We start from the raw sequence: 15,136 nt of genomic DNA on the forward strand, positions 1-15,136 counted from the left end.
TATTTTGTAACAAAATACACTCTCTCTGATGTGTCACGAGGCTCTCCCCTTCGCAACAAGTTCTCTCTGTCAAGTAATCCAGCCCTTATACCTGCATCTTTCAGGACCTGAACGCTGTAGCCTCGATTCAAGAAGATATTCTCCAATTCAGCAGATTTGACACTGTAGTCTGTTTCCTGATCGCAAATTCTGTGGACTCTTTGGAATTTGGAATATTCTCTTTTAGCCTTTTGGGGTGAAAGCTGTCTGCCCTCAAAATGGTATTCCCATCTGTAGGCTTCCTAAAGATTGATGTGTGCAAACAACCTTTGTCATTTTTACTAATGTCGAGGTCCAAAAAAATGAATGTTATCCTTGCTGTACTCCATAGTTAGTTTGATGTGAGGGAAAAATATATAATATATAGAAAATATATTTTCTAGTAATATTTTTTGACTGTTGCGGTAATTGATGACAATTGATGACAATTCTCCCGGATCCGGGATGGGTAGTTTCAAGATTAAGGAGAAGTTTATCTAAAGTTCCATGCATAACACTTGTATTTTCATCAACATTTATGATGAGTATTTCTGTAAATTGATGAGGCTCTCTGCAAAATCACCGGATGTTTTGGAACTACTGAACATAACTCGCCAATGTACACTCAGATCTTTGTATATAAATATGAACTTTATCAAACAAAACATACATGTATTGTGTAACATGAAGTCCTATGAGTGTCATCTGATGAAGGTCATCAAAGGTTAGTGATTCATTTTATCTCTATTTCTGCTTTTTGTGACTCCTCTCTTTGTCTGGAAAAATGGTTGTGTCTTGGATGCCTTGGTTCTCCGTTCTTTTTGAAGACATCTGTAATGATGTTTTTTCCAAGGAGGTCTTAGTCGTGCAATTTTAAATCTAGATAAGCTGTTTGGTGCAGTATTTCTCAAGTAAAAAATTCTGCATGAAAACTAGTCATCTCTTGTTTGATGACAAGCACTTAATGTTCCCACTCCTACTAACAGTAGTACTATTAACCAATCACTGACGAAGGGGTGTAGACTTCAGCTACAAAATGAACTTCAGAAAATGTTGCCATAACATGTGCTGGTAAACTTTAGCCTACACATAGAACTGAATTAGCTGACCATTTTGAGAAGTCCTCAACTTCAAAACTTTGTTCTCTCTATAGCAAAGCTAGCTTAGTGTAACAGTATAACTTTAGACCGTCCCCTCGCCCATACCCGGGCACGAACCAGGGACCCTCTGCACACATCAACAACAGTCACCCACGAAGCATCGTTACCCATCGCTCCACAAAAGCCGCGGCCCTTGCAGAGCAAGGGGAACTACTATTTCAAGGTCTCAGAGCAAGTGACGTCACCGATTGAAATGCTATTTAGCTCGCACCACCGCTAACTAAGCTAGCCGTTTCACATCCGTTACATTAGATAATATCGCTGTACTCACTAATGGCCTTATTTGTTGTTATTGAATGGCAAAGACACACCCAAAAACACCCACATCAAACCACACCCCCAAGACAATGGTTGTTTGCATTCAGTCATGGCAGCTAGCATTTCTTAATGAGCATTAATGGAAAAACAAGTGTAAATCAGGAAGTGCAGTCACCCTTTAACGTTTCCATTTGTTTTAGGGAACTGTACTATTGGGAACAGATGGAGATGTCACTGGGTGATCAGTGACCAGGTCCTTTGAAGAGGGCAATAAACAAAGTGCTTAAAAGTATAATGTTAATTTGAAATATATTCATGTTTGAAGTCGATATGTCCAGTTCCTGTAATAACATACATCGGGCACATGTGCAAATACCTACCCTACAGAGTAGGTGGCCTGTGACTTGATTGTGATGTAGAGCCATGGTGATTTGACTTGCCACCATCCCTCCCGCGTCACAGGGTTTTGACAAGAAGGGATGAACTAAATGTCAGAAGTGATTTTTCGTAGCAGGTTAGAATTTATGCAGTACATTGAGAGAATTACGTAACAGGTTGAGATAATTAACGTAGCAGGTTAGAATTTATGCAGTACATTGAGAGAATTACCTAACAGGTTGAGATAATTAACGTAACAGGTTAGAATGTATGCAGTACATTGAGAGAATTACGTAACAGGTTGAGATAATTAACGTAACAGGTTAGGATAATTAACTTAAGGTTAGGAAAATAGTTCGGGTTAGATAAAATACAATATATATACGTTCGACGTCAATTTGACATGACCCTTCTAGACATGACCCGTATCGGGCGCTGAAGGGAGAGAAAGAGGAGGGGGAGTTGACAGCAAACCAGCAGAGGGGCGTATTAAAAAATCACTGGCAGCGCGCTGCGACAGAAAACAGCCTGTATAGCATGCCCATAGTGAAGGAGTGTGGATTGACTGCGGTTTGGTTTACACCATTTGGACACGGTGAGGAACGGGACGCACTTGGAGCTTGGATTGGATAGCTGCTGGTTTTAAACTGCGCAGAACTCAGCCCAGAATTATCAACACCACGCCTATATTCGCCACTAATGGACGGATAATGTTCGTGGTTGAAAAGGATAACTATTCAAACTAGAAAGGATTATTTTGGGGGGATCCACTTCTTGGCGGTTGGATGGTGTGCGAAAGGTAGCCACACCAGCAAGTTCACTCTCTACGCAAATTCAAAATGACAATTTTTGGATAGGGGATAGCCTATGTAATGCATAAGGGATCATTTGTGTCCAAAGCATCAAACCCCAGGAGTGCTGCATACCACAGATGAGAGAGAAGGAACGAGGTTTGATTCTGAAGCTAAATATTCGTGTAAACAGTGGAGAATGCAGTGGGGGGAAACACGGGTCTGGAGCTGGGATGCACGTTTCTTGATCGTGGAGAGGACTGCACCTGGAGTGCAACCAGCAATAGCCTACATTTCTATAACATACTAAATTGTGCGCAAGAAAATTGTCCCGCTGTTATTTAAATACTTTTCTCATGGGTAGTGTTATTCAGTCGCCCTGGCAGCATTTGGATAATTAACTTTGGAGATCCATGCCAACATAGAAGGAGCATAGTTCAAGGGGATACCACAGGAAACATTGCTGAATGGACCTTTAACTTTGGTTTAACGTTATCCTTTTTACACAGCGAATCCGGACTCGCTTTTTGGCACATTTGAAGAACGCTCTCCACCGAGGCTGGTCTGATGTAATTCAAAATAAACAAAATCAACCTAACCTGATCCCAAACACAAACTTTAGACAGATTGTATTTTATTACGTCCTACCCCCCCTTTCCCATTAAAAGTGTACTTCTGAACCTCGAAGTGGCTCCGAAGTGGTGTTGTGACTCCTCGCCCGCAGCGGATCCGGAGCTTGGAGTGTCTGGAGCGGGAGGAGTTGGCGGCGGACCCCCTGTCACACAGCAGGGACCCAAGACGGGTAGGGTGAAAAAGATGGTTCGATTGGCGGCAGAACTGTTGTTGCTTTTTGGACTTCTACTTCTTACCTTACATATTACGGTGTTAAGGAGCAGCCCGCTGAATCAAGGGAATTTAACTTTGAGCCAGGATCAGCAGTATACAGTGATTGCAGAGGTGAGTGCTATTTAATTATTATATTCTGTCGGAACCTGCAGTTTACATTGCAGGGACTCTAGGCTATTGAGTTTTGGGTTAGGGCTCAATATCAACATGGGGAATAAGTCTGTAACTTCTATTCTATGGGATCCACAGTCCTTTCCAGAAATGCTTCTGTAACACATTGGCTCTGAAATGGGAAGTGCAAAGGGTCTATTTAAATGACCACAGAGTTGGATAACATGATATATTATGGATGAACACATTCCCAGAGGGTCATTGAGGTTTGGGGTTTATGATATACAGCCCCCAAACTCAACTGGCTGATCGGATCCAGACCCAGAACGGTGTCAAAATGGACCACGGGTCCCAAAATAATATTTGTACAGTACCAGTCAAAAGTTTTAGAAAACCTCATTCAAGGGTTTTTCTTTATTTTGACTATTTTCTACATTGCAGAATAATATGTGTTATTTCATAGTGATGTCTTCACTGTCACGTTCTGACCTTAGTTCCTTTTTTATGTCTTTGTGTTAGGTTGGTCAGGGCGTGAGTTGGGGTGGGTAGTCTTGGTTATTTTTTCTATGTTATATTTCTATGTGTTTGGCCTGGTATGGTTCTCAATCAGAGGCAGGTGTCGTTCGTTGTCTCTGATTGAGAATCATACTTAGGTAGCCTGATTCCCCCATTTTGGTTGTGTGTGTTTAACTTCTGTTGTGTCTGTTCACCTGGCAGAACTGTTTCGTTTTCTCTTCGTTGTTACTTTGTGTAGTGTTTAGTTTTTCAATTGAAATATGACGAACACTTGCCACGCTGCATTTTGGTGCTCCTCTCCTTCCACCAACGAGAATCGTTACATTCACTCTTGTTCTACAATGTAGAAAATAGTAAAAAATAAATTAAAACCCTTGAATGAGTAGGTGTTCTAAAACTTTTGACTGGTACTGTATTATATATTTTTTGAACTTGGTCGGGCTGCATACAGTTTTCTGTCGTCATTCCTCATATGCTGGCCTTCACGCGGCTTGCAGTTTACAGCTTCGACCCCTGGTATCACAAAAACACACAAGACAATGAAGAACGCGCAGAATTGCGGGAAATTATCTTTGAAAACGGTTCGATTTTCTCTCTGCCGACAAGAGACATTTGAACAGTTTGGGGTTGCGAGGTGGGGGTTTGTTGCGACAGCGGTAAATTACATTATCCATCCAGATCTCCTGCCACCTAGGAAATGTGTGGGACCAGACTTTCTCAAATAGCACTTGAGTACCCCTGATATACAGTATAAAGAGACAGTCTATCAGTCCATTCATAGAGCCTCAGTCCCCTGGGAGAGGCCGGGAGTAGGAGGTGAAATGTTACACACACACACACACAATAGTCTCCCCTAGGAGAGGCTAGTAGTAAGAGGTGAAATGGTACACACACACACACAATACTATCCCCTAGGAGAGGCTGGTAGTAAGAGGTGAAATGGTACACACACACAATACTATCCCCTTGGAGTGGCTGGTAGTAAGAGGTGAAATGGAAGACGGAGAGAGGGGGTCACAAGGTCATAGTCCACTCACCTTCATCATAGTTGGGGGTTCCATGGGGATTCCATGCCTTAGCTGCAGGCACTACTCTTGTCATCACAGCCTCATCACAGTCACCCTCGTCTCCTACTTGGGGATGGGGAGAGAGGTCAGGTCAGCGCTAGAGGTACCCACCCTTCCCACCACATCCCAATGGTGTGGCCTGTAGCCGCAAGGAACACTCGGCTCTGATTGGCTTTCTGGTTTCACATGACATTTCTAGTTAATACTTTACTATTTATAGTTAGCTTTCCAACAGAAGGGCTCTCTCTCTCCCACACTTTTACACCACACTGTTGCTGCCTTTACTTTAAAACCACTGTTATACTGCAGCTTTACAGGCAAAATGAAACCTCTCTTTTTGTCTCCCCATTTTAACTCAAATCCATCACATTTAATCTCCTTTGATGACTGGAAATGTGTCTGTTTGTTCAGGCTGACCCTTGTCTCCACCTGTTTTAACCAGGTCAGTATGGTTTATTACCGTAGACATATTTAGGACTCCCCATCATCAGAATCAATTGAACTGATATCCACCAATGGACCTGACCCTGTTCTAGAATTAGAATTATATCCATTCTAAAATCAGTCATTCTAGTTCTATGGTTCGAGCTGCACATCTAAAATAGACACAGTGCACAGGACAGAGGGCAGCTACTTTGATGAATCTCAAATATATTTTGATTTTATTAACTTTTTTTTGGTTACTACATAATTCCATATGGTGTGTCCAAACTTTTCACTGGTACTGTATATAAATATCTTTGAAAATACCATATTAGTACAGATGTAGGGTCTTAATTTGATCACTCTTTTATTGATTACAATTTTCCTGCACAGGAGGACATGCAATCTTTCCCTCAAGAATTTCTCTGTATTTAGCGCCATCCATCATTCCTTCAATTCTGACCAGTTTCCCAGTCCCTGATGATGAAAAACATCCCCACAGCATGATGCTTCTCTGTGGGGATAGTGTTCTCGGGGAGATGAGAGGTGTTGGGTTTACGCCAGACATGTTCGTTGATGGCCAAAAAGCTCAATTTAGACTCATCTGACCAGAGTACCTTCATCCATATGTTTGGGGGGAGTCTCCCACATGCTTTGTGGCGAACATAAAACGTGTTTGCTTATTTTTTCTTTAAGCAATAGCTTTTTTTCTGGCCACTCTTCTGTAAAGCCCTGCTCTGTGGAGTGTACCAGATCCACTTCTAGTAGAAACCACCAACTCTAATTAGTGTGGACAGAGCAGGGCCATAGTATTTTAGACACAAATGAAACCATCAAAGAACAATGAAATAACACAGGACAGGACTAGGATAGAGAACCGATTGGGAATAGCCCTGTCATAGGTACTGGCTCTGTGGGCTTTAGCTGATGTGTTGTGAGTAAAGAGGTGGCCTAGCTTGGGGAGGGGGATCAATCTGATGTAGCTAAGTGGTCCTCTATAGTGGGTACAGAGGTAAAGATAGATCCAAAGGGGGAGCCCAGGGCCCGTATCCACAAAGCTTTTCAGAGGATCTGTTAAATATAATCTTATTCATTCTGATCTAAATGTCAGAAATGATCTTAGATCATAATTTCTACTCTGAGACACTTCATACAGGCCCTGGTCTCTGTGGGGGGCCAGGTGTAGAGGTACAGACTGACCCCCATCCATCAAACAGGCACAGAAATTACAGGACAACTGAGAATAAGAGATATGGTTCTCTCTGTTGGTTTAAGGAAGGTTAAACTGATTGCCCTAAATAAATACAGTCAGCTCTAAAAGTATTGGGGACAGTGACATATTTCTTGTTGTTTTGGCTCTGTATTTCAGCACTTTGGATTGGAAATGATATAATGACTAAGGTTAAATTGCAGACTGTCAGCTTTCATTTGAGGGTATTTCTATCCATATTGGGTGAACCATTTAGAAATGACAGCACTTTTTGTACACAGCTCCCCCATTTTAGGGGACCAAAAGTATTGGGCCAAATTCACTTGTGTATTAAAGTAGTAAAAAGTGTAATATTTGCTCCCATAATCCTAGGATACAATGATTATGTCCTAGCACAGTATGCAGTCACCCCCCCCACCCCCCTCCCCCCCACCTACATGTACAGATTACCTCTACTAACCTGTACCCCGCGCACCGACTCAGTACCCGTGCCCCCTGTATATAGTCTCGTTATTCTTATTGTGTTACTTTTTATTATCGTCTATTTGGTAAATATTTTCTTCTTGAACTGCACTGTTGGTTAGGGGCTTGTCAGTAAGCATTTCACGGTAAAGGTCTACACTGTTGGTTAGGGGCTTGTCAGTAAGCATTTCACGGTAAAGTTTACACTTGTTGTATTTGGCGCAGTTTGGTTTGATTACATTCATTTTAATAGGATTCTTGAAATATTTTATTTTCACTGTGTGTTTCAAATATGAGTTTACCTAAAATAAAGACTACATCAAGCTTGTGACTACACAACTTGTTGGTTGCATTTGCTGTGTTTCAGATTCTTTTTAGCCAAACAGAAATTAATGGTAAATAATGTATTGTGTCATTTTGGAGTCGCTCTTATTGTAAATAAGAATATAATATATTTCTAAACACTTCTACATTAATGTGGATGCTACCATGACTACAGATAATCCTGAATGAATCATGAATAATGATGAGTGTGAAAGTTACTGACGCACAAATATCATAATACTCAAATATCTCTTTCTCCCCCCCCCCATCTAGAATAATGTCAGAACAGAGAGCAGTTTGTTAGCCCAGCAGGGTCCAGGGAAGCGGAGAGGATCAGAGCCCCAGTCAGCCCAGAGGCCTGCTGCCCTCCCCTGGGCCCCGAGTCAGGCTACCGGAGGCAGCCTGCAGAGAGACAGGCCTGGGGCCTTCCTCCTGGACCTCAGCAACTTCCCTGACCTCTCCAAGGCTGATATAAACCGACAGAACCCAAACATACAGGTAACACTGTCCCTCTGTGTAAACAGACAGGTAACACTGTCCCTCTGTGTAAACAGACAGGTAACACTGTCCCTCCTTGTAAACAGACAGGTAACACTGTCCCTCCTTGTAAACAGACAGGTAACACTGTCCCTCCTTGTAAACAGACAGGTAACACTGTCCCTCCTTGTAAACAGAGGCAGGAAGAGCAAACAGGAAGAGGCAGGATACCCTGGTGGACATCACTACCCTTTCTCTCAACAATTAAATTATTGGCATGGGAAACATATGTTTACATTGATAGTTAATGTACAAAAAGGGAAAATAAATAAACATGAATATAAATTCCGCAACAAAAAAAAACATCCCTTTTTCAGCACCCTGTCTTTCAAAGATAAATTGTAAAAATCCAAATAACTTCACAGATCTTCATTATAAAGGGGTTAAACACTGTTTCCCGTGCTTGTTCAATGAACCATAAACAATTAATGAACATGCACCTGTGGAGCGGTCGGTAACACACTAACAGCTTACAGACGGTAGGCAATTAAGGTCACAGTTATGAAAACTTAGGACACTAAAGAGACCTTTCTACTGACTCTGAAAAACACCAAAAGAAAGATGCCCAGGGTCCCTTCTCATCTGCGTGAACGTGCCTTAGGCATGCTGCAAGGAGGCATAAGGACTGCAGATGTGGCCAGGGCAATAAATTCCAATGTCCGTACTGTGAGACACCTAAGACAGCGCAACAGGGAGACAGCTGATCGTCCTCGCAGTGGCAGACCACTTGTAACAACACCTGCACAGCATCGGTACATCCGAACAGGTACAGGATGGCAACAACAACTGCCCGAGTTACACCGGGAATGCACAATCCCCCCATTTTTTAAAATTATTTTACTTACCTTTATTTAACTAGGCAAGTCAGTTAAGAACAAATTCTTATTTTCAATGACGGCCTAGGAACAGTGGGTTAACTGCCTGTTCAGGGGCAGAACGACAGATTTGTACAGCTCGGGGTTTGTCAGCTCGGGGATTTGAACTTGCAACCTTTCGGTTGCTCCAATGCTCTAACCACTAGGCTACCCTGCCGCCCCATCAGTGCTCAGGCTGTCCACAATGGGCTGTAAGGCAGGTCCTCACCAGACATCACCGGCAACAATGTCGCCTATGGGCACAAACCCATCGTCGCTGGACGAGACAGGACTGGCAAAAAGTGCTCTTCACTGACGAGTCGTGGTTTTTTACTGTTATATTGATGCTGTTGACCCGGATCACTGGTTGCTGCGGAAAAGGAGGAAGGTCAAAATGGGGGTGAGTGTAACGGATGTGAAACGGCTAGCTTAGTTAGCGGTGCGCGCTAAATAGCGTTTCAATCGGTGACGTCACTTACTCTGAGACCTTGAAGTGGTGGTTCCCCTTGCTCTGCGAGGGGTAACGATGCTTCGTGGGTGACTGTTGTTGATGTAACAGTAACAGTATAACTTTAGACCGTCCCCTCGCCCATACCCGGGCGCAAACCAGGGACCCTCTGCACACATCAACAACAGTCACCCCTCGAAGCATCGTTACCCATCGCTCCACCAAAGCCGCAGCTTTTAATGCAATAAAATGCAAATTAATAACTTAAAAATCATACAATGTGATTTTCTGGATTTTTGTTTTAGATTCCGTCTCTCACAGTTGAAGTGTACCTATGATAAAAATTACAGACCTCTACATGCTTTGTAAGTAGGAAAACCTGCAAAATGTTGGTTCCATACATAACCTTTTTTGGTAAGAGTATATGTAGGTCATATGGACTTCATCCACAACAATTCAGATGATTTTGGAGCTGTATAGGACTGAGGCCAAACCCATCTCTCCCGATCTTCCCCAACCAGCTCTCCAGACTTCCGAAGAAAAGGTATCATGCACCCTCCCATATAACGTTCTTGTCTTCCTTCACAACCATCACTCTGAGACCCAGGGCTGTAGCCTCGCGGATTTGTTCCTCTGTCCACCACAGCCTTTAGTGGGGACACAACTGTCAGAATTTGAGATTGTTTTCCTAGCTTCTTGAAGACTAAAACTAGCTAGCTAGCAAAAAATGCCAATATATCCTCCCCTCGCACAACAGATCGAAATGCTTCAAGTTGCTCTTATTTGAATGAAATGAAAACTAAGTTGTTTGTTGCTATGTGGCAGTGTTGTGACTATCTCCTTTTTAGGAAGCTAGCTAGCCTAATTGACAAGGAAGCTAACCTCCCATTTTACCAGAGATACCAGACCAGTGAGTCACGAGGTACACTTGAAAATGAGGGGAATGAGCCAATGAGTCAGGACTATACCAAGCTTGTAGGCTCAGTGGGACTGCTCAGGGAGTTGACCTTTTTACTCTTGATTTGTAGAGTATCAACACTAGACCAACAGACTGTTGTTTTGTGTCTGGAATGTAACAGGCTGGACAGACTGGAATATAACAGGCTAGGCTAGGCTAGACAGACTGGTGTTTTGTGTTCTGAATATAACAGGCTAGGGTAGGCTAGACAGACTGTTTTTTTGTGTTTGGAATATAACAGGCTAGGCTAGGCTAGACAGACTGGTGTTTTGTGTCTGGAATATAACTTCTCTAGGGTAGGGGGCAGTATTTTGAAATCCGGATGAAATGCGAGCCCATAGTAAACTGCCTGTTACTCAGGCCCAGAAGCTAAGATATGCATATAATTCGTAGATTTGGATAGAAAACACTCTAAAGTTTCCACAACTGTTAAAATAATGTCTGAGTATAACAAAACTGATATGGTCGGTGAAAACCTGAGAAAAATCCATCCAGGAAGTGGGATTTTTTTATGTTTGTAGTTTTCCATAGACTGCCTATACAGATTCCAATGACTTAGGACTCAAATTGCACTTCCTATGGCTTCCACTAGATGTCAACAGTCTTTAGAAATTGTTTCAGGCTTGTATTCTGAAAATTGAGGGAGTAAGACCACTCTGAATGAGTGGACACTGCAGTGTCCCAGAGGTTTTTCACGTGCGCGACCGAGAGCATGCCTGCCTTGTTTTCCTTTTATATTGACGAAGCTTTTGTCCGGTTGAAATGTTATTGATTATTATGACTAAAAACAACCTAAGGATTGATTATAAACATCGTTTGACATGTTTCTACGAACTTTACTTTTCTGATTTTTCATCTGCCTGTTGTTACTGCCTTTGAGCCTGTGGATTACTGAACAAAACTGAGAGTTTTGGATATAAAGAGGGACTTTAAAGAGTAATTGGGAGTCTTGTGAGTGCAACCATATGAAGATCATCAAAGGTAAGTGATTCATTTTATCGTTATTTCTGACTTTTGTGACTACTACTACTACTTGGCTGGTAACTATATGTAATGATTTGTCTGCTGGGCGCTGTCCTCAAATAATCGCATGGTTTGCTTTCGCTGTAAAGCCTCTTTGAATCTGACACAGCGGCTGGATTAACAAGAAGTTGATCTTTAAACTGATGGATAACACTTGTATGTTTTATGAATTTGTAATATGAGTATATCTGTTTTTGAATTTGGCGCTCTGCAATTTCACTGGATGTTGGTCAGGTGGGACGCTACCATCCCACGTACCCTAGTGAGGATAACAGGCTGGATGGTAACACATGAGAAGTAAAACCATGCATCAAATTCTTGACAATGTACAATTGTATCAAGACTGATTTCACGTCTAAATCAAGTCGCAGCATGCAATAAAAGTTACTTTTAATGTTAGATCTGAGAGAATGTTATTGCCCTCCCAACAGACATACAGATACACTCCAGACAGACACACTTACCTTGGACCCTGCTCCTCCCTCTCCCTCTCCTTCCCCTCCTCTCCCTCCCCTCCAGGTGACCATAGAGGTGGTGGACGATCTAGACTGGGCGGAGCATGAGAAAGGCCTGAAGAAGGAGAACAAACCAGGTTTGGCCGCTCCCAACTGGAGAAACTGGTGGCAAACCACCTCCTCTTCATCCTCCTCCTCCTCTTCTTCTTCGGTCTTGACCCCACGTCGACCCAAGGAGCAGGCTAGGGAGCAGCAGCCCACCGACAGAGGAGGAGTAGCAAGTGGCAGTAACACAGAGGATAGTAACTTCCTAAAACCACTAGGGGGCTGGGAGAGGAGAGGAGGCGCAGGAGGAGGACGTGCCAGCAAGGTTCATGCTGAATATGGTGAGTGTAGTGTGAGGGGGACTGACTGCAAGAGTACGTGTGTGTGTTTGTGTTTGTTAAGGGTTGTGTGTGTGTGTGTTTAAGGGCTGTGTGTATGTGTATATATGTGCATGTGTATTCTAAGTGTGCAAGCGTGTTTGACACAGAAAGGGGGTGTATGATTGAAGCCTTAAATCAAATGTATTTACAAAGCCATTCTTACATCAGCTGATATCTCAAAGTGCTGTACAGAAACCCAGCCTAAAACCCCAAACAGCAAGTAATGCAGATGTAGAGGAACGGTGGCTTGGAAAAACTCCCTTGAAAGGCCAGAACCTAGGAAGAAACCTAGAGAGGAACCAGGCTATGAGGGGCGGCCAGTCCTCTTCTGGCTGTGCCGGGTGGAGATTATAACAGAACATGGCCAAGATGTTCAAACGTTCATAGATGACCAGCAGGGTCAAATGAAAGACTCTTTAGTTTCATCAGATGGATTTGTCCATTGTGTGTGTGCGTGACAGATTAGACACCTCTCGAACATCAAAGTCCTCCGACAGGAACAGGGCCAAATCAGGATGCTTCCCAAATGGCACCCTATTCCCTATATAGTGCACTACCCAGCTAGCACATAACGTTCTGAGAACCATCTGTTTCTTAGAGCGTGGTTTGTCCTATGGTTATTTTGCATACAACCTTCCCACAACATTCTGGAGAATGGTGCAGGATAGTTGTTCCAAAGCCAAGCATTCTCGGCACATTTTATTTTCTTAGCATTTCATTACTTTAACAGAATGTTTCCTGAACGTTTGAACATAATTAATTTCATTTCAATTTTGGTAATGGTCCAGGAACGTTCTCCAACTGGTTTGACATTGGGAATGTTCTAGGAACGTTCTCCAACTGGTTTGACATTGGGAATGTTCTAGGAACGTTCTCCAACTGGTTTGACATTGGTAATGTTCTAGGAACGTTCTCCAACTGGTTTGACATTGGTAATGGTCTAGGAACGTTCTCCAACTGGTTTGACATTGGGAATGTTCTAGGAACGTTCTCCAACTGGTTTGACATTGGGAATGTTCTAGGAACGTTCTCCAACTGGTTTGACATTGGTAATGTTCTAGGAACGTTCTCCAACTGGTTTGACATTGGTAATGTTCTAGGAACGTTCTCCAACTGGTTTGACATTGGGAATGGTCTAGGAACGTTCTCCAACTGGTTTGACATTGGGAATGTTCTTAAATAGTTCAGAGAACGTTAAGAAACGACTTTCTTCTGTGGGAATTTCAGTACTTCAACATTTCCTCAGGTTCTATTTAAAGTCATTTTCTCAAATTATTACGAGGATGTTAAAACACAAGAACACTATAGTACACTAGCATTGAAACATTCAGTCAAAGTTTTTAAGGAACCTAACATTTCTGTTATCAGAACATTAATAAAATCTACAAGGTAAGCTTTCAAGGAACCAGAGTAAAATGTTCTCAGAATCTCCCTGCAACCTAAAAATAAACATTCCCAGAACATTTAATAAACTGTCTGTTTTACCGGTCAGGAAACATATGGCTTCATTCCCACAACCAATGTGAAACCAAAATCATACATTCCCACAACTTCCAAGGAACCAATGTGCTAACTAGGTACTTTTCTGGTCAAAAGAATTGCACTACATGGGGGAATAGCAGACCAGTTCATATCATTCTCAATAACTGTCTATATACACACCCCTCTCTCTCTCGCGCCCCCCACCCCCCCCACAGCTGGCCTGCTAGATAGATACATTTGATGTAGAATAATTCACCCTCCCCATGGTTCGTACAGTATCCATCCACACCATGTCTCAGCTTGTCCACCAGCTCAAACATAACACTGTTAAACAGGAATGTGGGTGCTATGGAGAGAGAGAGGAGAAATGTCATTTTATCCATCTGGGTACGGCTGTCAGGAATGAATGAGCAGGTTCATAAATTGTTACATTCTTATTCAACCCTAAGCCCATGTTACTGACTATTTAGGACTTATCAGGTCACAGGAACTCATGTTACTGACTATTTAGGACTTATCAGGTCACAAGAACTCATGTTACTGTATCTGTGGTACTGACTGTCACTCAGCAGTGACTGAGCCAGGTCTGTGGTACTGACTGTCACTCAGCAGTGACTGAGCCAGGTCTGTGGTACTGACTGTCACTCAGCAGTGACTGAGCCAGGTCTGTGATCGTTCATTTTGAGATTGTGAGAACCTTTTACTTTGGTTCCTTGAAGGTTTTCCTTGGAGGTTTTTATTCATGGAAATTGTAGGTTATTTGACTTTTTTAATAACACTGCTAGTTTAGGTTAGTTCTTTGGAACGCCACACACAGATAGGACACTTTAATTAACTCTACCTACATGTGCTACCTCAACTAACCCAAGCCCCCGCACATTGACTCTGTACCAGCACCCCCCTGTATACAGTTGAAGTCCATACAACTTAGCCAAATACATTTAAACTCAGTTTTTCACAATTCCTGACATGTAATCCCAGTAAAAAATTCCCTGTCTTAGGTCATTTAGGATCGCCACTTTATTTTAATAATGTGAAATGTCAGAATAATAGTAGAGTGATTTATTTCAGCTTTTATTTCTTTCATCACATTCCCAAGGGGTCAGAAGTTTACATACACTCAATGAGTAGCATTCTTTCATCACATTCAAATGTTTAACTTGGGTCAATCGTTTCTCGTAGCCTTCCACAAGCTTTCCATAATAAGTTGGGTGAATTTTGGCCCATTCCTCCTGACAGAGCTGGTGTAACTGAGTCAGGTTTGTATGCCTCCTTGCTCGCACACTCTTTAAGTTCTGCCCACAAATGTTCTATAGGATTGAGGTCTGGGCTTTGTGATGGCCACTCCAATACCTTGACCATTTTGCCACAAGTTTGGAAGTATGCTTGG

General features: G+C 42.5%; 1 protein-coding gene across 1 annotated transcript in view; it reads left to right on the forward strand.

Moving 5' to 3' along the window:
- Positions 1-2,283: 2,283 nt before the first annotated feature.
- Positions 2,284-15,136, forward strand: part of ism1 (isthmin 1) — a 31,573-nt gene continuing 18,720 nt past the window's right edge. The window contains exons 1-3 of the mRNA XM_020475348.2: positions 2,284-3,562; positions 7,838-8,062; positions 11,904-12,225. Coding sequence (XP_020330937.2) covers positions 3,422-3,562; positions 7,838-8,062; positions 11,904-12,225 — 688 coding nt within the window. The 5' untranslated portion in view covers positions 2,284-3,421. The remainder of the gene's footprint in view (positions 3,563-7,837; positions 8,063-11,903; positions 12,226-15,136) is intronic.

This window comes from Oncorhynchus kisutch, linkage group LG25 (assembly GCF_002021735.2).
Source record: "Oncorhynchus kisutch isolate 150728-3 linkage group LG25, Okis_V2, whole genome shotgun sequence".
NCBI classification, from domain to species: Eukaryota; Metazoa; Chordata; class Actinopteri; order Salmoniformes; family Salmonidae; genus Oncorhynchus; species Oncorhynchus kisutch.